Source organism: Impatiens glandulifera, chromosome 1, assembly GCF_907164915.1.
Source record: "Impatiens glandulifera chromosome 1, dImpGla2.1, whole genome shotgun sequence".
In the NCBI taxonomy this organism is placed as follows: Eukaryota; Viridiplantae; Streptophyta; class Magnoliopsida; order Ericales; family Balsaminaceae; genus Impatiens; species Impatiens glandulifera.
This window is the reverse complement of record NC_061862.1, coordinates 65,167,962-65,191,805: the sequence shown is the minus strand read 5'-3', so window position 1 is coordinate 65,191,805 and position 23,844 is coordinate 65,167,962. Positions and strand designations below refer to the sequence as shown.

The window sequence follows — 23,844 nt, the reverse complement described above, 5'->3', positions numbered from 1 at the left end:
ATTTGTTACTGTCTAAGTGAGAGCTACAAAATAACATGTATAGAAAAGGGTACACCATCTAACTTATTATTGGAGGTCTCTAATGTTGGCTACTACTTAAGGTTTGAGTGCCAAAGCTAGACCAAATTTAGCACTCTTATCGATAGACTTGGTTGGTGTCCACTTCTCAAGAGATTATAAAAAGTGATTTGGACGCCATTCATGCTGAATGAGGGCATTTTCCTTTCCGAAATTGTTAACTCTTGCCTTAACCGAGGTTAATGGATCGAGAGTGTGTTGGGTTCCAATATTGATTGTGTTCTCATTGGTCGAGAATTTGTGAGTTAAAGGGATAACCGTATGATAGTACGATGCGCTCAGGGAGTTCACCCTTGTCATTCCTACGTCATACACAAAACAAAAAACATTAAAACATTGATTACATTGGTTAACAATATTAAGTTCTTAAATCATCTCGAAACAAAATTTGCAACTCCTTAATCTCTTAGAGACTAAAGTTAACCTTTTTAAAATATCAAAATTCTAATAATATTTTGATCATTTGAAACAAATAAGTAAATTCTCATCAACAAAGAAGACTCTTTTCAAATAATTAGATTTAATCCAAATAACACTAAATGACTTAATGTTTTGATATGTGAAGGGCATATCATATTATTAACTGAATTAATAAAAAAAATGATAATTAAATTTGAATCAAAATCGGCTTCTTTCCTTTTTAAACTATCAAATACAAAGGTCATTAAATCAAAACCACGATATATAACAAACTAGACGAAAATAAATTACTCACAGTGTCAAAGATACAATAAGGTATAAATTTGTATAGCTCAATCCACCGTTGTATTTAGTAAGAACCCCTCCTTGGTATAAAAGATAAATCTGTTCCAATGGAAAGAACATTTGTACCAATAACACCAGAGAAGTTGACTAAATGGTTTGATGTCAAGCTTATGCTTACCCCTACATAATCATGCAAGTATTCAACTTCCAACTTCGAGAAATAGACATTTAATCATAAAAACATAATCCAAATGGAGAGACATATATGACATACAATTGATCAACATAATGTGGAACTAAAAATGTTTGATATGGGATATGAGATAATTGTTTTTTTATATGTATTGTCCAATTAGGGGTTATTTGAATCAATATATAAAAAAAGCTGGACAACATGTTAACGAAATTGATCCAAGAAAAGCTCTAAATGAAGATTCAAAGACCTCATTTACCTTTCTTTCTAGAGCTCTAATCGGGAAACCTAAAACTTAAGATAATCTTCATACTAGGAGCAACTTCATCAACTGTTATGGTTGTAAAAAGCTCAACATTGTCAAATGCTACTGCAATATCATGACATGAATATAAATAATATTGAAAAGAAAAGGGCTTAACATACAAACAAAGAACTATAACAGATTAATCTCACAAAAAATCCAGCTAAGGAAATTTATTAACTAAACATGCAATATATGGTGTTAACTTACAATGGCACAAAATGCATTAAACAAATTAGGCTTTTAAATGCTACTTCCATTTCAATTCACATGTCATTCGAAACATTATAGTAGTTCAAAGTATATGAACTATATGGATCAAATTGTCACATTGGGCTGTGTTGTTATACCATTCGGTTATGTTAATCATTAACCGAAAAATCTACACGTGTCAGGTTTGTCATAAATTACAATGGTTTAGAAAATAATATGGATCATGATCCAACACATAATCTGATCATAATCAAGAAAAAATCTCTATACTTTGATGAACACAAAATTACACTAAAATTACTTTAGTGAATGAAATTACAAAAATCACACTATAATTTGAATGATGTTACAAAGAAATCTTATACCAAACGAATATAAAAACTTCAATTTGAGCTTTGACGATTTCCTAATGCCTAGTGGGATCATCATTGTGATAAAATACCAACTTTCAAATAGGTTATAGTATCAAATAACTTGATATGAAAAACAACACATGAAATGAGCCCAGCATAATTCATCCCCATTATTATACCAAGCAAGATCATCACATCATCATGCAAAACATTCTTTATTTATATTAGGAAAATCAAAACTAGAATCCAATGGGATCCATTGACAATTTGATGCGGTGCGAGTCGAAGAGGCGTTTATGCGAAAGTTGCAGCATCCGAAAATATCTCGCAAGTGTCAGATTTCGACGATTGCCTAGTGTTTTTCGGGCGGAAATGTGGTGCTGTGAAGAAGTCATGGTTTTGCCATGAGGTATGATGGTTTAATGCCATCTGACGACGTTTAGGGGCTCAAAATCGCATTTTTATTAGTTTCGGGTGTTTTTTGCAATTTATTAAAAGTTGTTTATTTCTTTTGCAAGCTAGGGTTTGAGTATTTAAAGAATCTTAAAACACTTTGTTATGGGAAGATTATTAATCAGAAAACGAGGTTTCCTCAATATCTATCAACTTTCGGTATTCGTAAGAATCAACGAATCTTGATAAAGGTTCATCCTAGCCACGCACGCTGCATCAGTTGGTATCAGAGCCCAGTCGACCTTGAGGTATGCCGCCCCAAAGACAGCCGCGCAACCCTACCCCTGGTGCTGATGATGGTGACCTTGCTGAGTTGCGACGTGAAAACGCTGAGTTTCGCCGTGATAACGACGATTTGAGGCGGCAGGTTGAATGGTTGACGCAACGGATGGATGCATCTATGCACATGCACCACCCTGAAGATGATGTTACGGTGACAGATGAAAACCCTCTCGGTGGTCTTCGGAATCGATCCCCTGAACGCCCCAATCATCGTTGGGAGCAGGCTTTCAGGGTGGACATCCCTAAGTTCGATGGTAGTCTACCACCGGAAGAGTTTATTGATTGGCTTTCTCAGGTTGAAGAGATTCTGGATTTCAAGGAAGTTATTGCAGATCGTCGTGTACCCCTTGTTACGACCCGCTTACATGATCGTGCACAAGCATGGTGGAAACAGTTGAAACAGACACGTGTTCGTCATGGTAAGGCAAAGCTCACGAATTGGGACAAATTCAGGAAGCATATTAGGGCTGCGTTTCTACCATATAATTACGAACGTAACCTGTACCAACGGTTCCAGAATCTTCGTCAGGGTTCTCGTTCTGTGGATGACTATTCCACTGAGTTTTACACCTTTGTGGCTCGTGTTGACCTGTCTGAGTCCCCTCTCCAGTTGGTTTCTCGCTATATTGGTGGCCTTCGCCTCCAGTTGCAGGATATTTTGAATATGTTTGATCCCTTGACTGTTTCTGAGGCACATCAGCGTGCTTCACAGGCTGAGAAACAGCTAGCCAGGCGCGGTTCGGGTAGCTTTGGAAAACAGGTTGTCCCCACTAGTGGCATTGGTTCTTCTTCCCAGCCGGCCCATCCCACCCTAGCCCCCCCTCGCGGCACTACAGCCCCCCCGCAGGGACGTCCTGGTGGCTTGCGTTGTTTCAATTGTGGTGAAGTTGGCCATCGCCAAGCAGAGTGTCGCAACCCAAAGTCCACCAATCGTGGTCTTTTTACTGAGGTGGATGATCCTGACTCTGCTCTTCCTTCAGATTCAGCCCCAGTGTATGATGTTTATGATGATGAGGCAGCGGAGGAGTATGTTTCTGGTGATGTTGGCCCCCTTTTGGTGATTCGTCGATCATGTTTAACCCCTCGTGCTCCTGACAACGAGTGGTTACGCAATAATCTGTTCCATTCCACTTGTACCATCGGTGGCAAAGTTTGTACCTTCATCATTGATGCTGGGAGTTGTGAGAATGTGATTTCTGAGGTTGCAGTTTCGAAGCTGGGTCTGTCCACTGAACCTCACCCCAAGCCTTATCGCCTGTCCTGGCTGAGTCAAGATTGTGTTGATGCCAAATCAGCCCAAGAAGGGTGCTGCCCCCACTCATCATGCGTCCCCCCTGCCACCTTGTTGTCTCGGGGTCCTTTTCAGACCGCCATGGTTGAATCTGGCATGGTGTTTGCTCTATTTTGTTCGCTGATTACCTGTGGTGCTAGTTCTGAGGTTCCTATTCCAGTGCAGCCGCTGTTACAGGAGTTTGCAGATGTTTTTCCTGAGAATCTGCCTTGTGCCTTGCCTCCTTTGCGTGATATCCAGCATCACATTGACTTGGTTCCAGGTGCTGCCCTACCCAACCGTCCTCATTACCGCATGAGTCCCAAAGAACATGACGAGTTGCGTAGACAGATGGAGGACTTGCTGGCTAAGGGACACATTCGAGAGAGCCTTAGTCCTTGTGCTGTCCCGGCCCTTCTTACCCCAAAAAAGGATGGGTCTTGGCGTATGTGCATTGATAGTCGTGCTATCAACAAGATTACAGTGCGTTATTGGTTTCCTATTCCCCGGTTGGATGACTTGTTGGATCAGTTGGGTGGTGCTTCTGTGTTTAGCAAACTGGATTTTGTCCTTGGGCTGCCACGTACCCAGCGTGGTTCTGATTCGATTTTTGTGGTGGTTGACCGATTCTCGAAGATGGTTCATTTCATTCCCTGCAAGAAAACCTCTGATGCTGTGGCTGTTGCACAGTTTTATTTCAGGGATGTGTATCGCCTTCATGGACTTCCTGCCTCCATAGTTTCTGATCGGGACACTCGCTTTGTGAGTCACTTTTGGAGGAGTCTTTGGCGTTTGGTTAATACTCAGCTGAATTTTAGCAGTGCCTATCACCCGCAAACTGATGGCCAAACTGAAGTTGTTAATAGGTCTTTGGGGAACCTTCTGCGCAGTTTAGTTGGGGATCATCCTAAGGCTTGGGATCTGAAGCTGCCTCAGGCCGAGTTTGCTCACAATCATGCTGTTAATCGCTCCACTGGTTTTAGTCCTTTCCATGTGATTTACGGGCTGTCTCCGCGTGCTCCTCTTGATTTGTTAGCGCTGCCCAGCAAGGTGCGTCCTCATTCCACTGCTGCGGATTTTGTTAGTCAGTTGGCTCAGGTTCATCAGACCACTCATGACCGCTTGGTTGCTGCTACTGCCAAGTACAAGGAGAAGGCTGATTCGAGAAGGCGTGCTGTTGATTTTGAAGTTGGTGACTTTGTGTGGGCTATTCTGACTAAGGATCATTTTCCAGCTCATGAATATAGCAAGCTTGCTGCTAAGAAGATTGGTCCTGTTGAGATTGTGGAGAAGATCAACCCCAATGCTTATCGTTTACGCCTTCCCAGCCATGTGCGTACCTCTGATGTGTTCAATGTGAAGCATCTTGTTCCTTTTGTGGGTGAGTCTTCTTCTGATGAGGATGATGCGGTTCCAGATTCGAGGACGAATCTTTTCTACCCTGAGGGGAATGATGCGGTGCGAGTCGAAGAGGCGTTTATGCGAAAGTTGCAGCATCCGAAAATATCTCGCAAGTGTCAGATTTCGACGATTGCCTAGTGTTTTTCGGGCGGAAATGTGGTGCTGTGAAGAAGTCATGGTTTTGCCATGAGGTATGATGGTTTAAGGCCATCTGACGACGTTTAGGGGCTCAAAATCGCATTTTTATTAGTTTCGGGTGTTTTTTGCAATTTATTAAAAGTTGTTTATTTCTTTTGCAAGCTAGGGTTTGAGTATTTAAAGAATCTTAAAACACTTTGTTATGGGAAGATTATTAATCAGAAAACGAGGTTTCCTCAATATCTATCAACTTTCGGTATTCGTAAGAATCAACGAATCTTGATAAAGGTTCATCCTAGCCACGCACGCTGCATCACAATTTGAAATAAATTTCCATTATTATTCAACTAGTTAACAAAATAAAACACAGTATCTTGTAGTAAATTTTGTGAAAAGTGTCCAGATAAATTAAATTGAACCAGTAGTAGAGCATACTAAAAACAAAGACCTGGAAAGCATCAAGAAGAGGTTTTCATCATGCAACTAAGTAATATGACGATATATATATTCAAATAAACTCATTACATTTAAAAACAACACAATATATATAAAAACATAGTACATAAATTACGATTTAGATTAGTATTATTCGACACATAATTTATTGTAATTTATTCGATCACAACCCAACCAACCAAATCATACAATATGCCCACAAAACCAGAGAATGTTCATAATGATTCCATTTTACTCAACAAAAGAAGTGATTTCACTCCTCTCAAAGTAAGTCCCAGAATGCCCATCTTTAGGCAACAAAGCTAGTCTAACCGTACTTGCAGCACCTTCTTCCACAGACAATCTACCCATGTTATGGTTCATGTCGGTCTTCACAAAACCAGGCTAAACGCAATTCACAAGAATGTTGGGAAACTTCTTGGCTACAAGCCTAGTATAAGCATTCATGGCAGCTTTGGATAAGATATAGGCACCCATAAAATCAGGCCATCCCTTATCTTTCAACTTTTCCTCTTTGAAATCTTTTAGGAACTCATTTAGCACATCGTCTATTCTTTCATTTGTTAGGCTCTCCATATCATTTAGCACTCCTTTAACCCGTTCGTTAGGTATGTTCTAAAAAATTCAATTGGAATAAGGATGACAATGGAACATATCAGGTCACTATTATAAGAATCATTATTGAAAATACACCAAAATAGACCTGGAAAGCATCAAGAAGAGGTTTTATTAATTTGAATATATATTCATTTTAAATATATGTTTTTTCTTAAATTAAAGTTATAAAAGTTTTTAAATTATATAAATTAACTTACCAACAAATTAAGTCAAATCCGATTCTATATTGAAGAGGATTATGTATATATTTATATGTTATCTTTGATCTATTTTGGACAAACATGTTAACAGTTTTAATATTTTACTATAATGAATGAATAAAAAAAGTAGTATTCTTTCTATAGTTTTTGGCCATGGCCCTTGTATTAATATTATAGTCAAAATCTACCCATAAATTTACAATTTCAAATTTTCCTTTCTGACCAAATCGCATATTCGATCATACATGTGAACGAACAAATTCACAATGAATAAATAAAAACATGTAATTAACTACTAAGTCTTCTATCATCAAGTAGCTGCATCGATCTCCTTCCCACTTGTGTTCTTCCTGTCTATTTCCTCCTTATAACTGGTTTAAATACCCATTTCTTCTCTGTCGGGTATAATCTCAATTATCAGAATTGGGTTTTCATCAAAAACTAAAAAAAGATGAAGTTTGGTAAAGAATTTGCATCTCAAATGGTGCAAGAATGGCAAGAAGCATACATGGATTACAACAGTTTGAAGAATGTTCTAAAAGACATTTTGCGTTTCAGACAAAGAAGTTCACCATCTCAACCAGCTCCAACAGCAAGATCCGGTTTAAAAAGAAGGGTTTCTCTTTACAGAGCCTTCAGTGGACTCACCGGTAACCGTCAAGATGAAGTTGGAGAAGATGAAGTCATATTGGTGACTGCAGTTCAAAGAGATGAAGGATCTTCTACCAGCCATTATCAGACTAAGTTTCTTATGTCGTCTGAGGTTGGAGGTGAGTACGAGGCTGTCTTTTTTCGACGATTGGATGATGAATTTAACAGAGTGATTAAGTTTTATAAGGATAAGGTTGATGAAATAATGAAGGAAGCTAATAATCTTAATAAACAAATGGATGCTCTTATTGCTCTTCGTATCAGAATTGACATTCCTTCGATTGGATATTCCAGACCTGCAGGTAATTAATGTTTTTTTGTTGTTGAGGAAATTCATTTGTGGGTTACATGAATTTGATGTTTTTAGGAAATGGGTTTTGTTTGGATTTGAATTTTTATGATTAGTAATGTCAAGAATGGATGTGATTCAAGAAGTTGAGATGAAAGAAGAGAGTTTGCCTATGCCTATGCCTAAGCCTAAGCCTATTAGAACTGCTAGTCCAATTGAGGTATTGGATCATGTGAAGATCAACGTTGAAGCCGAAACGCCAGTTTCAACATTGAAAAAAATCTTCAAACGTTCGAATTCTGGTTTGAACATGAACAAGGAAGAATTAAGTAAAGTTGAACATATCCTAAAACAAGCTTTCATTGAGTTCCATCAACAACTTAGACTTCTCAAGAGTTACAGTTTCTTGAATCAATTGGCATTCTCTAAGATCATGAAAAAATATGATAAGGTAAACTTACTACCTTATATTCATTCATTCAACATATATAATAATATTACAGATCACTTCAAGGAATGCATCAAAGGCTTACTTACAAACCATAGACGATTCTTTTCTAGGCAACTCCGATGAGGTTCGATTACTTTCTTAAACGAGCATGATCCATCCATTTGATTCAATTCAGAACTAACTAAACTCTGTTTTATCTTCTTTCAATAGGTCTCGAGGCTAATAGAACGAGTAGAAGCCACCTACATAAAGCATTTTTCGAATGGTAATCGAAGAAAAGGAATGAAAACTTTGCGCCCGCAAGCTAAACGAGAAAAACACATGATCACATTCTTTATGGGTAAGAAAATAAAAAAGTTATTTTGGTGTCACATTTGATAATAAACTCTGTTTTAAAAAAAATGACATTATTATTTATAGGCTTGTTCTTTGGATGTTCAATTGCACTTTTATTGGCTATTGTTGTGCTCATGCGTATAAATAGTATTCTCAATACTGCTGGAGGAACAAAATACATGGATAGCATATTCCCACTTTATAGGTAAGTCTTGAATTTGAAAATTATTATATGAACAGAGGAAAATAAGTATTTTTTTTCAACAGTTTTTTCGGGTTCATCGTGTTGCATATGCTGATGTATGGAGGAAATATATACTATTGGAGGCGATACCGAGTGAATTACTCGTTTATATTTGGATTCAAACCGGGGACTGAATTGGGTTATAGAGAAGTTCTTCTTCTTGCTTCAGGACTTTCACTTATAACATTGATTGCAGTAATTTCTAACTTTGAAATGGAGATTGACCCAATGACTAAAAGCTTCCCAACATTGACTGAACTTGTTCCTTTGGGCTTATTGACAGTTAAGATCACTTGCTTTTTACCTCCTTCAATTACCATTAAATCTTCTATAAGGATTGTATATAATTAATTGAGTGGTTTTGATTTTTTTTTTTTTTCATTTGCAGGGGTTAATTCTAGTAACTTTCTGCCCTTTCAACATCTTAATCGGTTTTTCTTCATCAAGTGCGCGTTTCATTGTCTATTGGCTCCACTTTATAAGGTTACCCTCCCGGATTTCTTCTTGGGTGATCAGCTTACTAGCCAGGTTAGTTTTCCCATTTGTGTTGATATGGATCTGAATCTGAATCTTGATCCAATTTAGAAACTGTTTATAAAATATATTTTTTTAGTTAAATATTAGTAGAAAGTGTTGTAAAAAAGTATTATGTAACAATTTTTATTTACATTTTTTTAGGTACAAGCTTTGAGATGTCTTTAATTCTACGTTTGTTATTACGGTTGGGGCGACTTCAGGAAGAGAGACTCAGTCATATGCAGTAAAAGTGGTATTTTCGATGTCTTCACAATAGCTGTCGCGGTTATTCCATATTGGATACGTTTTCTTCAGGTTCGTGAGCTAACACAAGTTTCATGATTTTAACAATTTATAAAAAGATTACGAAAAATTGATTTTTGTTTATTTATTTGATTAGTGTGTGAGGCGTTTGGTTGAGGAGAAAGACAAGGCTCATATCTTGAATGGGATAAAATATTTCTCAACGATAATAGCGATAACATTTAGAGCGTTGAATGAGCAGAAGAATTGGGCATCACCAATATGGAAGCTTATGGCATTAATAAGTTCAATTATTGCTACACTTCTTGCAACATATTGGGACATCGTTGTTGATTGGGGACTACTAAGAAGTAAATCTAAGAATCGATGGTTGAGGGATAAACTCGTCATTCCACAAAAACGAGTATATTTTATAGCAATAGTAAGCAACAAAACTAAATACTATATTCTTATCATTTAAAAGTATTTGATTTAACATAATGAGTTGATTTTATAAAGGTGGCGAATATGATATTGAGAGTTGCGTGGATGCAATCGGTTCTAGGTATAAATAAAGTGTCTTTCTTCCATAGACGAGCTCTAATTGCCATCGTCGCATGCTTGGAGATAATAAGACGTGGCATTTGGAATTTTTTCAGGTTAAATGTTGACATATTTCAAAAAAAAATTTTTGCTTGGAATGCAATTTGGAAATTGAAATAAGTGTGTTTGTTGGATCAGGTTGGAGAATGAACATTTGAACAATGTTGGAAAGTATAGGGCATTCAAATCAGTACCATTGCCTTTCAACTATCACCAGAGCCATCCTTAGTTAATAGTAAATTAATTTATCCTTTTTTTGTTTTGTTTTTCTTCTTTGGTGTATTTATTTTATCAAGAGTAGAAGAAAATAAGGTATAAGCAGTGAATTTGTACAACAAAATACATAGTCAAATGGTTTAAATTGATTTTAGAAAATTTAATTATTATTAATTTAGGTTTTTTGGTCTGCATTGAATATTTTTTTTGAAGAAAAAAAAATAATTTTGTCTATTTGAACGATTTTGTTCGTTCGTAACAAAAAAAATAAATAATAAATTACACAAGTTCAATAATTAAATAAATAATTATTAAAAGAAATCTTTTAAGTATAAAATATAAATTGTAACCATATCATGCATATAGATATATATTTTTTAAAAAATTTTAACCATGATCGATCATTCGGTTTTATAGTCAACCGCCACCAAACCGACCAATCAAACATTTGGCTTTAATTTAGCGCATTCATATTATCATAAATTTTACTTGGTCAATTGAGATCAGTGTGTTTATTTATATATACATTAGTTTTTTTGGCTCACTAGCCTTATAGGATGAAATTGCAAATCTCTTTATTCATTGAGGAGCAAGTAAATTTGAAGTTAGAAAATTTTAAGTTAATTAGTTGAAGTTTTCTAATAATTGGATCTACAGTTACAAATTTCTAATATAATAAAGAAGATGACATTATATATATTGCTAATGGTTTGCTAACTTAAAATTAGAATAGTTCAAGATTTTAATTTAATGGTGGGCTAACTTAAAATATGGGAATTGGACTTTTATGACAATATTCAATAAATTTGGATATCATCCAAATTAAGGATAAAAAGAAAATTAAATATATTTTGATTTAATCTGCTTATTTTTCGGTTTTAATTATCTAAAAAAAAATATGATTTCTCTCCTACCCTATCATAAATTATATTATTTATTAATTAAAATATTAAATTAATTTTTAATTTTTTTATTATATATTATTAATTTTAACTTTTCTTATTAAAAAAAATCTATTTTTGTAAATCTTAATCAAACAAAATATTTAAATAACACATTTCAATTATTCAAATAACCCCAATAAAATGTTTTTCTATATATACAAGACCAGCCATTCTACTTGTCCTATGCGTGATTTTGCATTAATTATTTGTTTTTACAATTATTATATTTATTAAGGTAATGACTTTGAGGTTTCATAATTCCAAATATTTCAAAAAAATAATATAAAAAAAGAAGAAAGAGATTCGCCGCGGATTAAGAAGAAAGTGACTAGAAGATTTATAATTCCCATTGTAACAATGTTTTATTAAATATGAATACTTGCAATATATAACTGAAACACTTAATTAATAAATAAGTTTCAAACCAATAAGAAACTCAAAAATTGTTTATTAAATCCTAGAAAGGATTACATTCAATTTGATGAACTTATTTATACTCAGTATAACAATGGATGAAATTATTTTGAGTATAGTAACTTAAGGACAAAATCTGATTCGATAATTGCTACCATTAGGGCAAGTAAAAGTGCTGGTCTTATCATCATAAGTAGCTTTATGCTAGAGGGCACTTGCTCTTAAAAATTTGTGAATAATTTGACGGCTTGCACACGTCAGGAGTCGCGAATGAGCCACTACAACAAAACTCTGGTTTTCCGAACGCCAAACACACACTCTTACATCCAATCAGGGGCGGAGCCACCAAGGGGGCTAGGGTGGGCTCCAGCCCCACCCAAGTTATTAAAATATTTTTTTTATTATGGTGGGCTCCACCCAATGAAATAAAAAAAAAGTGAATAAAAGTCCCTTCTAAAGAATGATCAAACTTCTCATCCGGTTAAAATATTTTTTTATTATGGTGGGCTCCACCCAATTAAATTAAAAAACATCCGACGGTTATTGTTATATTATTATATTATATTATATTATATAATATAATATAATATATTATATTATATAATATATTATAGGTTTTTTTTATAAAGATGTCCACAATTATTCTTTTTTTCTTAAACGTTTAATACATCCATCAAATCTTTTGAGTATATATGATCGATGATTGTTACCGGAGGAAGTGGAAGTTGAACTAATGTTACGCATTGCAAGATCGGCTTAACTCTCCTCCTTCATTACAGGTTTCAAAGCTCAGTGGTGCTTTGGAACCTAAAGACAACTTTAAACTTCTTAATGTTGATCACATCTATCAACTTGCTGAGAAATTCTATCATCTAGATTTTGATGCACAAGATTTGCACCACTTGAGAACACAATTGGCTCACTATGAGTTTGACATGCCCGTCAATGAAAGATTTCAGAATTTATCAACTATTTCTGAATTATGTCGAAGATTAGTTGAGACAAATAAGTCAAAAACCTACAATTTGATCGATAGGTAATTTTATCATTTGTTATAATCTATGAAATATAATTATATTGTTTACTTATACTAATATATTTATTTAATTAACAGGTTGATTCGTCTTGTTTTAACTCTTCCCGTTTTTACAGCAACAACGGAACGAGCATTTTCAGCAATGAAGCTCGTGAAAACAACTCTTCGTAACAAGATGGAAGAAGAGTTTTTAACAGATTCTATGATCGTCTATATTGAACGAGAGTTGTCTGAAAACATTGATAATTATACAATAATTAAAGAATTTTATTCTAAGAAGAATAGAAGGGCACAACTTCAATAATGTGTGTTTTAAATGTTTTGAATGTACTATTTTGTTTCATAATTTCATAAAGTAAATGTTCATACCTCTTTTATTTTATATGTTTGAATTTATTAATTTATTGTATCAATTACATGAAAAAAAACCGAACATAGAAAGTTAAATCTGAGGTGCAAGTTGGAGTCAGCCCCAGGTAATTTTTTATCCTGACTCCGCCCCTGCATCCAATCTTTGCTCCGCCGTTCATTATTGCCAACTCGTTCGGGCATGCAGCGTTTATATCCACTTGGCAGCCCGTTGACTTGCAACCGCTGCCTGATGGAACAACCTGTACCGGAAGGTTGAAACCATCAACAAGGCTGACATCAAAGAAATCATTGTTTCCACCTCCAGCTAGTGTGTACTCAATTAAGGTCGCTGGTGGGACACCTCCCTTACCATTGCAAGAAATTTGGTTGCTGCCACAATCACCAGTTTTGCATGAGAATGATCCTGAGTTAGAGCATTGTGTGCGAGCCCAAACACGACCCGACCAATGTGGTTGGGCAGTTACATCCGTGGAGGCTTGAGATGCAAGCTCGAAGCCAGTGGAGGAAGCGGCTGGACCTGATCCGGTTAGAATAGCCGGCCAAATTGTGAAAGAGCAGTGGTTGGTGATGGTTAGAGTGGTTGATTGAGATACTGCGTTACAAGAAACATATTAGTTATTTTATTAATAATAAATTAATTACATTTGAAGCTCATTGTTGTTGCATGAATTATTCAAAACAATATTTTGAGATGGAGAGGAAAATAGATATTTACCATGGATGAAGCTCATAGCTAAGATAAGGACAATAATGTTTAGAATATTAATGAGTCATTCTTGCCTCTTTTTATAGGTGAAAAAAGTTTTATGTGTTTTGTAAGTTTTACTTTAAGATCTTGGATTACAAATTTCAAAAATATTCAAGAGATTTGGATATCAACCAAATTAATGAAAAAATAAATATATTTTGATATGAATGATTCTTCTTTAAATAAGATATTTTTAATAATCTAAAAAAAACAGATAAATTTTGATATGAATGATCCTTCTTTAAATAAGATATTTTAAATAATCTAAAAAAAACATCTTTTTATTCATCTTCCATAAATCATATCACTAAATCTATCAACTAAATCACTAAAATTATTCAAATTAAGCTCATTAGGTTATTTAAGAAAAATGAGATTTTAAAAGGTTTAGATATTTTGATAGATAAGTGATTGATTTGGTTGAAGAACTTATATTTGAAAAAAATTAAATTATTCAAATAATTCATATGAATAATCTCAAGAAAAAAAAAGTTCATTGAATAATAAAACACATACCCTCAAGTTGATTTTTGATTGGTTTTGCATAAATTGAGATTGGATTGTTATTTATTTTATTTTTGAATTTTTTTTGTCAAATGATTTTTTATAAAATTATTATTTAAAAAAATAATAATAAATATAATAGATTGTATTCAATTTCTAAAATAACACTCTAAATTATGGAGATTTTAATTTAATGGAGTGCTAACTTAAAATATTGAAAATATTGAATTGGCCTTTGATGACAATATTCAATAAATTTGGATATCATTCAATTAAAATATCAAAAGAAATTTAAATATTTTTGATATAATCTGCTTATTTTTGTGTTTTATTATTTTTAAAATAGATAAATCATTGACGTTTCTCTCATTACAAGTGAGTGGACTGACTCTATTACTAGAAATAAGGGATGGATTTTAAAGTTAAATGGAAGTATTACTGAACCTAAGTTTTTAATTCTTATCAACGGCACAGTGTGAGGTTTTTTCAGAACCTCAAGGGGATTTAAAAAATGAGATTCTTTATCACCCCTCCTTTTCACGGTAGTTATGGAAGGTTTGTCAAAACTATTCGAAAGAGTCATCAATGTTAGTCTTTTCACGGGGATTAATATGAAAACGACGAGAAGACTCAACTACATATCTCACTTACTTTTTGCAGATGACACTCTTTGTCTTATTAAGTCTATAACAGAAAACCTTCATTCTTTTCGGAATATTCTTATTCTTTTTGAGTCATGCTCATGTTTGAAAATTAATAGAGAAAAGTCTGAACTTTTTTTATCGGTAACGTTCCTAACACCCAATCATTGACCGACATTATGAGGTTTAAAATCGATTCTCTCCCATCAAAATATCTCGACTTCCCTCTCAACGCCAAATTCAGTTGCAATGAGATTTGGAATCATATCATTGAGAAAATGGGAATCAAGTTGGTCCTTTGGAAGAAATTTTTTTCTTTAAAGACGACATGTTGGTCCTCATTAAGAACTCCCTCACCACAATCCCAACATTCACTATGACACTCTTCCCTATCCCTACATCGGTGGCCATTAGAATGGACACAATCATTAGGAATTTCCTTTGGGGCAACTCCAGCTCTTCTATAATCACTCACTTGGTAAGATGGGGCACAACGAAGCTTGAAGTTGTTGACGACAGACTCGGAATCAAGGACTTCTCTCTTTTTAATACTTTTCTCTAGGAGTGAGCATTGGGTAGATTAATCTGAAATCCAATCCAAACCGAATCCTAAATACTATTTCGGATTGGATATTTCAGATTGGATTGAGATCGGATCGGATTGAGTTCAGATTGAATTAAATCGGATTGAATTAGGATTATTCAAATTATCCAAACTATCTAAATAAAAATATATTTTTCAATTTATTTTTCTTTAAATTAAATTTCATCTCAATATAATATATATTTTACTTATCATCACTTTGACAACGATATTTATTTTTATTTTTATTATTAATATTTTTTTATTATTTTTTTCATATTCAAATTTAATAATAATAAAAAATTCGATTTTTTTTAAAATTAAAAAAAATTAAAAAAAAATTGTTTACTAATTTCAAGTTGTTATATATAAATATTTTTTAGTTTGGATTATCCAAACCATTTTCAATCTAATCCGTATCCGATCCGTATTAATTAGTAAAATGGTTTGGATTACGGATTGGATAAATTTAGTTTAGATTTAAAACGGATCGGACAAAACGGATTGGTTTTACCCATTTGCTCACCCCTACTTTTCTCCTCTATAAATGGTGGTGAATATTTCTGTTAGGATCTAGGTAGCCGCTAGAGGACCGGGGTTGAACCGGTTAGCGGGTTTCACTCAAAGGATGGTGGTTAATCCGGTTAGAGATTAACACCGGGGTTTCAATACTACACAAACTGTCACAAACCCTTGAACTAGGTTCAAGCGCGGAAGAGGTTTGTTTCAGGTTGAAGCAGCACACTTGTATGATAGGCAGAACCGGTTTCGGATGATGAAGGTTAAAGAAAATGATGGGTCGGTTTCGGTGACCTGGTAATTTGGCTTGGATAGAGTTTAGTAGGTTAGAGCGGTACGGATCGGTTAGATGATGGAACCGGCAAAAAGTAAATGACAAGACAGATTTTATGGATGTTCGGAGATAAAACTCCTACGTCACCTCTTCCTCTCGAAACCGCGAGAAGGATATTCACTAAGGAATACAAGTATAATCTGATCAAGACTTATTTCCTGCTTGATAACACTCTTACAATTTGCACCGAAATTGTAAAACACACACACTTCAACTTTAGCACTTGGGCTTTTTCTAGAGATAGAATACACTGTTTGGAACTTGTAAATTAAATGCTCTTAGAATCTCTTGTTGTCCCTCTTGTCCCACATTTACTCTTCTTCAACTGCCCCTTTTATAGATGAAATATGCCAACGGTCATATTTTATCTCCTTGAATCTGATTGGCTGAGCAGAGGTGCAGAGGTTCAGTGTTTCAGTGATTCAGACCTTGCGGTCATCTTTTCAGACCTGACGGTCAACCTTAGACCTGGCGGTCAACCTTAGACCTGGCGGTCAATCTCAGACCTGGCAGTCTGTTCTTCCGGTGTGTAAGACAAACCTGCTAAGTTTGTTTTTTACTCAATGTGGACACTGTCTGTTAGACAGTTGTCTGTACTTGGAAGATCTCCTTTCTGACTTATCCCGAAGTGGAAAGATCCTGTAGGACTGTCTTCTGCAACCTACAGGCTTTCCTCAGACTTGTATGGATATGGAAGTGTTCAGTCTGTTCATTTGGTATCATTCTTAACAGATACCCGAATTGTCTTCTTGTACTGGTCGGTCATTCGACTTAACCAGATGGCTTCCGGTGTGAGTAGTTTAACCAGACATCTTCCGGTTATTTCTCTGTCTTGTGGCTGATCGGTTGTCTGATGTTTCCGGTTTTAAGCTTTGGCCGATCCTTTCTTTATGCGGTCATGTTCCAAGTGTTCCTGGTCGGTTTAGTAGCTTGACCGGCTAGTCTTCTTAGCCGGTTTAATTGTTTGACCGGTCCGGTTCCTTGTTCCTGCATGGAAGGTTTATTTAGTTAGGTTATATGAACCGGTCTAATTTTATCTAACAATTTCTCCCTTTTTGATTATTTTATTTAAAATTATCAAAACCATGTAAGTTTGCAAACGTAGGTCGGATCCTTTTTGAGTTGTTTAACCTGAAGACCTAGGAAGAAACTTAATTCTCCCATCATACTCATTTCAAACTTGTAAGTCATCATTTTTGAAAATTTATCACATAGCTTAGGATCGGTTGATCCGAAAATGATATCATCTACATAGATTTGAACAAGGAGGATATGTTCCTTCTTTTCAAATTTAAACAACGTTTTATCCACCGAACCGATGGTGAAATCATGTTCTATCAAAAATGCGGTTAATGTATCATATCAGGCTCTAGGTGCTTGCTTTAGACCGTATAAAGCTTTGTTTAACCGGTATACATGGTTTGGAAACTTAGCACTTTTGAAACCGGGTGGTTGTTCAACATACACCTCCTCACGTAGGTCACCATTCAAAAATGCACTTTTAACATCCATTTGAAAAACCTTAAAGTTTTTGAAAGCAGCAAAGGTTAGAAAGATTCTAATGGCTTCAATCCTAGCTACAGGGGCAAATGATTCTTCAAAATCAATGTCTTCTTCCTGTTTGTAACCTTGTGCCACTAATCTGGCTTTGTTCCTCGTGACCAAACCGTCCTCATTGAGTTTGTTTCTAAATACCCATTTTGTTCCTATGACCGGATTATCCTTCGGTCTAGGGACTAGGTACCAGACCTTGTTACTCTCAAACTGGTTTAGTTCTTCTTGCATTCCCAAGATCCAGTCCGGATCTGACAGTGCTTCATCTATTCTTTTCGGCTCAATCTGGGATATAAAAGCGGAATTAAAGTATTCCTCTAGAATTTGACGCCTAGTTCGAACAGGTTCTGAAGGGTCACCTATAATTTGCTCAGGAGGATGTTTAGTATTTCTTTTGAGGTTCAGTTCAGGGATGTCTACCAAATCACCGTTTACTTGATCAAGGCTAGACATGTCGATAGGCTGAACAGGATTGTCAGACCTACCGACTTCCCCGGATTTGACCGAGGTGTCAGCTTCCTGTTGTGGAACAGCTTGATCAGGCTGGGTTTCAATATGACCCATTTGGTCATGGACAAACCGCCTGAAAACCGGAGTTTCATCTTCACTATCAGAATGGATATTATTGTTTTCCAATCTGTTGTGTAGATCAAAGCATGAAGCAGTATTACTTTCAACCGATTCATCGAAAACAACGTGAAGTGTTTCCTCCATTGTTGAAGTTCTATTATTATACACTCTATATGCTTTACTCACTGTTGAGTATCCTAGCATGATCCCAATATCGGTTTTTGCATCAAAAATAGAGAGTTGGGTTTTACCATTTATATGTATATAGTATTTACAACCGAAAATCTTGAGGTACTTAAGTTTGGGAACCCTGTTAAAATAAACCTCATAAGGTGTTTTGTTATGAAACTTGTTAATCAGAAACCAATTTTGTGTATAACATGCAGTGTTGATAGCCTCAGCCCAAAATTTCTCAGCAATGCCCGAATCAGCTATCATGGACCGTGCGACTTCTTTGAGAGTCCGGTTTCTTCTCTCGGCCAGACCATTTTGTTGAGGAGTCCTAGCACTAGACAACTCGTGTCTAATACCGGATTCATCAAGATATGCGGTCAAAGTACTATTGGTAAATTCGGTACCTCTATCACTTCTAATGCTATTAATGCGAGTTGATTTTTCATTTTGCAAACGTTTAAGCAGTGTAATCAAGTTTGATGCGGTTTCACGTTTAGATGGTAAAAATATTACCCATGTAAATCTAGAATAATCATCAATAACTACCATGGTGTAAAGCATACCTCCTAGGATAACGACCTGAATCGGTCCGAATAAGTTCATGTGAAGGAGATCTAAGCATCGGCTAGATTGTATATTTCCTTTACTCTTAAAGGTTGACCTAGTTTGTTTACCCATTTGACATGCTGAGCAAACCTTATCCTGGTTAAATACTATGTCAGGAATACCTTTTACTAGCTTTTTACCGCGAATGTAGTTTAAGGTTTTCATGTTCAGATGGTTTAGTCTCTTATGCCACAACCAGGTTTGATCAGTCTTGGCTATCATGCATATAGGGTATTCTACCTTAGTTTTCCAGTCTACCTTGTAAATGTTACCTAACCTATTTCCGGTTAGTAGTATAATACCTTGAGAGTTCTTAACTAAGCATGCATGTTTAAGAAATTCTACCGTGTATCCAGCACCACACATTTGACTTATGCTTAGCAAGTTAAAACGTAGGTTTTCAACTAAAAGTACATTATCAATAGTTAAGTTACCATGGACAATTTTACCCTTGCCCACAGTTCTACCTTTTGAGTTGTCACCGAAAGTGATTAGAGCACCGGTTTCTATTCTGATGTCGGTTAGCAAGTTGTTGTTCCCGGTCATATGCCTGGAGCAACCGCTATCCAAGTACCATTCAGAGTTTCCTAGCCGTTTCTTTAGATCCTGCAAAATGTACATATTTACAACTATTTGGTACCCACATTTACTTGGGTCCATATGCGATTAGTCCCTTGGGTATCCAAACCTTGACAAACCGGACGGCCTTCTTTGCTAAGGTTTTAACCGTCCTTTTGCCACTCGGTTTTGTGTATCTCGATTTTCCTACAAAGGTCTTAAATGGTGGTGATCTTTGGTTTGACCTATGCGGTTCAGGATTGGCTTTCATATATTTGAGAATTTCGGCTTTTCTCTTCACAGGATCAAGCCACTTCTTAGAGTCGGTTGGACCAACATAGTCGTATTTTAACTTTTCTTCCCTATAGTATGCTGTCAACTCTTCTTCAGCGGTCCAGGAGCTTTTAAGGAATCTTATGAGAGGGAGGTTACTTCTTGTAAACCTTACTTTCTCTACGGGTTTTTGGTCTTTGGAGCTATCCTCTTTGTATCCTAGGCCAAACTTGTAACGGGGATGTCTGTAGTGACTACACATTTTCGTTACTATATCACTAGATCTCTTATATGCAGCCATCTTATATTGGAGTCGTGCATTTTCTTCTTCGGTTAGTTCTCTAGCTGGTTCACTAGACAGTTCGGTTCTAATTGGTGGTTCAGGTTCTAACTTGGTTTCTAAGGTAGATGTTTCCTCAGGTTTTATGATTTCCGGTTTGGTTATAACAGGTACTTCTGGTTCTGTCGGAATGGGTACTATAGGATCTGTTCTAATGTTGAGGTGCTTAGGTAGCATGGCTAGTAAGTTCTTATACTCTTCTACCATGTCATTCAATGCATTATATAACTCATCTTTAGTAAATTCTTCACAGGGAGAGTCAAGTACCTGTTCCTCATTTGCCATGAGACATGTGAGTTCATCATCACTGTCACTGTGAGCCCATAAGCTTCCTCCATCATCGGCTATCAGTGCTTTCGGTACCTCACTTCCTTCACCGGTTTGTTGATAATTGTTTCGGTTATCTTGGTTATCCGGTTTCCGGGTATCCCTCCTTGGTTTCCTGCATTCCCACTTAAAATGTCCCAAACAGTTACAGTTATAACACCTTACATTGGATTTGTCACCATAGTTGTAGTTTGTCGGTTGACTTCTTTTCATGAACCTCCCAAACTTTTGTGCAAGCATAGCCATGGCATCCTCGGTGAACTGTTCGGCGGTTCTGATCGGTGTAGGAGTAACCGGTTCTGTGGATGTGATCAGTGCTCTGGTTGATGTTGAGGCTGAGACTTCTTCTTCAGTTCTAGATCTCATTTCAAACTCATATGCCTTAAGATCTTCGAATACATCGTGTAGCTTCATCTTATTTAGGCAGTTTGATTCCCTCATCACCATTGTCTTTATGTCCCATGCACTTGGAAGAGATCTTAAAGCTTTCATGATAACCTCCTTGTTGTCATACCTCTTACCAAGTGTTGCTAGCTCATCTAACACACCAGTGAACCGGTCACTGTACTCTTTCATAGTTTCTCCCGGTTTCATCTTGATGCTTTCAAACTTCTGAGTAGCCACCATTATCTTGTTTTCCTTTGTTCTTTCATTTCCTTCAAAAATCTGAATAACCGTGTCCCATGTCTCCTTTGCGGTCTTGCAGTCTCTGATCTTGCAGTATGTATTTCTGTCTACACTGTTGGAGATCTGGTTTCTAGCGTGGTTATCCAGGTTGTTTCTTCTCCTATCTTCAGCTGTCCATTCCTTTCTGTCCTTATCAATGATTATCGGTCCTTCGGCCAGAATGGACTCCATCTCATCATCCAAAGTGATTAAGTGTAGGTGCATGCGTGCCTTCCAGTTGGCAAAGTCATCACCTTCTAGCATTGGAGGCCTATCCTGAAACATGCTTGCTTGAGTATTGAAACTAACTGCTCTGATACCAATTGTTAGGATCTAGGTAGCCGCTAGAGGACCGGGGTTGAACCGGTTAGCGGGTTTCACTCAAAAGATGGTGGTTAATCCGGTTAGAGATTAACACCGGGGTTTCAATACTACACAAACTGTCACAAACCCTTGAACTAGGTTCAAGCGCGGAAGAGGTTTGTTTCAGGTTGAAGCATCACACTTGTATGATAGGCAGAACCGGTTTCGGATGATGAAGGTTAAAGAAAATGATGGGTCGGTTTCGGTGACCTGGTAATTCGGCTTGGATAGAGTTTAGTAGGTTAGAGCGGTACGTATCAGTTAGATGATGGAACCGGCAGAAAGTAAATGACAAGACAAATTTTATGGATGTTCGGAGATAAAACTCCTACGTCACCCCTTCCTCTCGAAACCGCGAGAAGGATATTCACTAAGGAATACAAGTATAATCCGATCAAGACTTATTTTCTGCTTGATAACACTCTTACAATTTGCACCGAAATTTTAAAACACACACACTTCAACTTTAGCACTTGGGCTTTTTCTAGAGATAGAATACACTGTTTGGAACTTGTAAATTAAATGCTCTTAGAATCTCTTGTTGTCCCTCTTGTCCCACATTTACTCTTCTTCAACTGCCCCTTTTATAGATGAAATATGTCAACGGTCATATTTCATCTCCTTGAATCTGATTGGCTGAGCAGAGGTGTAGAGGTTCAGTGTTTCAGTGATTCAGACCCTGCGGTCATCTTTTCAGACCTGACGGTCAACCTTAGACCTGACGGTCAATCTCAGACCTGGCAGTCTGTTCTTCCGGTGTGTAAGACAAACCTGCTAAGTTTGTCTTTTACTCAATGTGGACACTGTCTGTTAGACAGTTGTCTGTACTTGGAAGATCTCCTTTCTGACTTATCCCGAAGTGGAAAGATCCTGTAGGACTGTCTTCTACAACCTGCAGGCTTTTCTCAGACTTGTATGGATATGGAAGTGTTCAGTCTGTTCTTTTGGTATCATTCTTAACAGATACCCGAATTGTCTTCTTGTACTGGTCGGTCATTCGACTTAACCGGATGGCTTCCGGTGTGAGTAGTTTAATCGGACATCTTCCGGTTATTTCTCTGTCTTGTGGCTGATCGGCTGTCTGATGTTTCCGGTTTTAAGCTTTGGCCGATCCTTTCTTTATGCGGTCATGTTCCAAGTGTTCCTGGTCGGTTTAGTAGCTTGACCGGCTAGTCTTCTTAGCCGGTTTAATTGTTTGACCGGTCCGGTTCCTTGTTCCTACATGGAAGGTTTATTTAGTTAGGTTATATGAACCAGTCTAATTTTATCTAACAATTTCTCAATGATAACGCAGACTTTTGGAAGAAAGCAATCATCGCCAAGTACGAACTTCGAGATGACGAATGGATGCCCCTCTTTAGGAGAAAGTTTATGAGTAGAAAGCTTATTGGGTCATATCACTAAAACATGGGAGAAGCTCCACCATCTTCTCATTTTTACGGTTAATAATGGTAAGAAAATTAATTTCTAGAATCATTTGTGGTACCCATCGGAAAATTGTCACTCTTATTGGAATCCTTTTGAGATCTCTAGTAAAAAAGAAGCTAAAGTGGCAGACTGGTTTCATCTCACATCTAATCAAATTGTTTGTAGAATTATTTTAAATAGACAACTTTTCATTGAATATGAGGGGAGACAAAATCTCCTAAAAAATAATGTTACCCATGTTTCGATTGACCTAGAGACTGACAACAACTTTTCTCTGACTAACTCTCCCGATTTTAAAACTAGTTACATTATAGTGCGTCTCTCCAAAGGAATCCATTCCAGTATTCTTGGAAAGAGGTGTGGAAATCAAATGTTTTATCAAAAATCTCATTTTTTGGCTGGGAAGTTATCATGGAGAAGTCTCGACATCTAACAAACTAAAAAATAAAAGATTTCATCTCGCTAGCGGATGCAACATTTGTTTGAAGAGTGAAGAATTCATTGATCATATTCTTCTTCATTGTGATTTTGCTAAGAGCATGTCGACTCTTCTGCGGAACTTCCTTCATTTTCAATGGGATACAACAACAAAAGTCATTGATAGTCAAATATATTGAATGGAGTTCTAGCAACAATATCGCGGACGACTGAAAACCAATTCCTCTCATCATGTGGTG

General features: G+C 36.3%; 1 protein-coding gene and 2 pseudogenes across 1 annotated transcript; 1 reads left to right on the top strand and 2 right to left on the bottom strand.

The window, feature by feature from the left end:
* Positions 1-26: 26 nt before the first annotated feature.
* Positions 27-6,422, bottom strand: LOC124930432 (annotated as a pseudogene).
* Positions 6,423-7,077: 655 nt separating this feature from the next.
* LOC124921217 lies at positions 7,078-10,381 on the top strand (annotated as a pseudogene).
* Positions 10,382-11,694: 1,313 nt separating this feature from the next.
* On the bottom strand, positions 11,695-13,710 carry LOC124930422 (thaumatin-like protein 1). Its single transcript, XM_047470767.1, is given in 4 exon segments — positions 11,695-11,764; positions 11,766-11,903; positions 13,115-13,571; positions 13,695-13,710. Coding segments are annotated over 4 exon segments (681 nt in total).
* Positions 13,711-23,844: the final 10,134 nt, after the last annotated feature.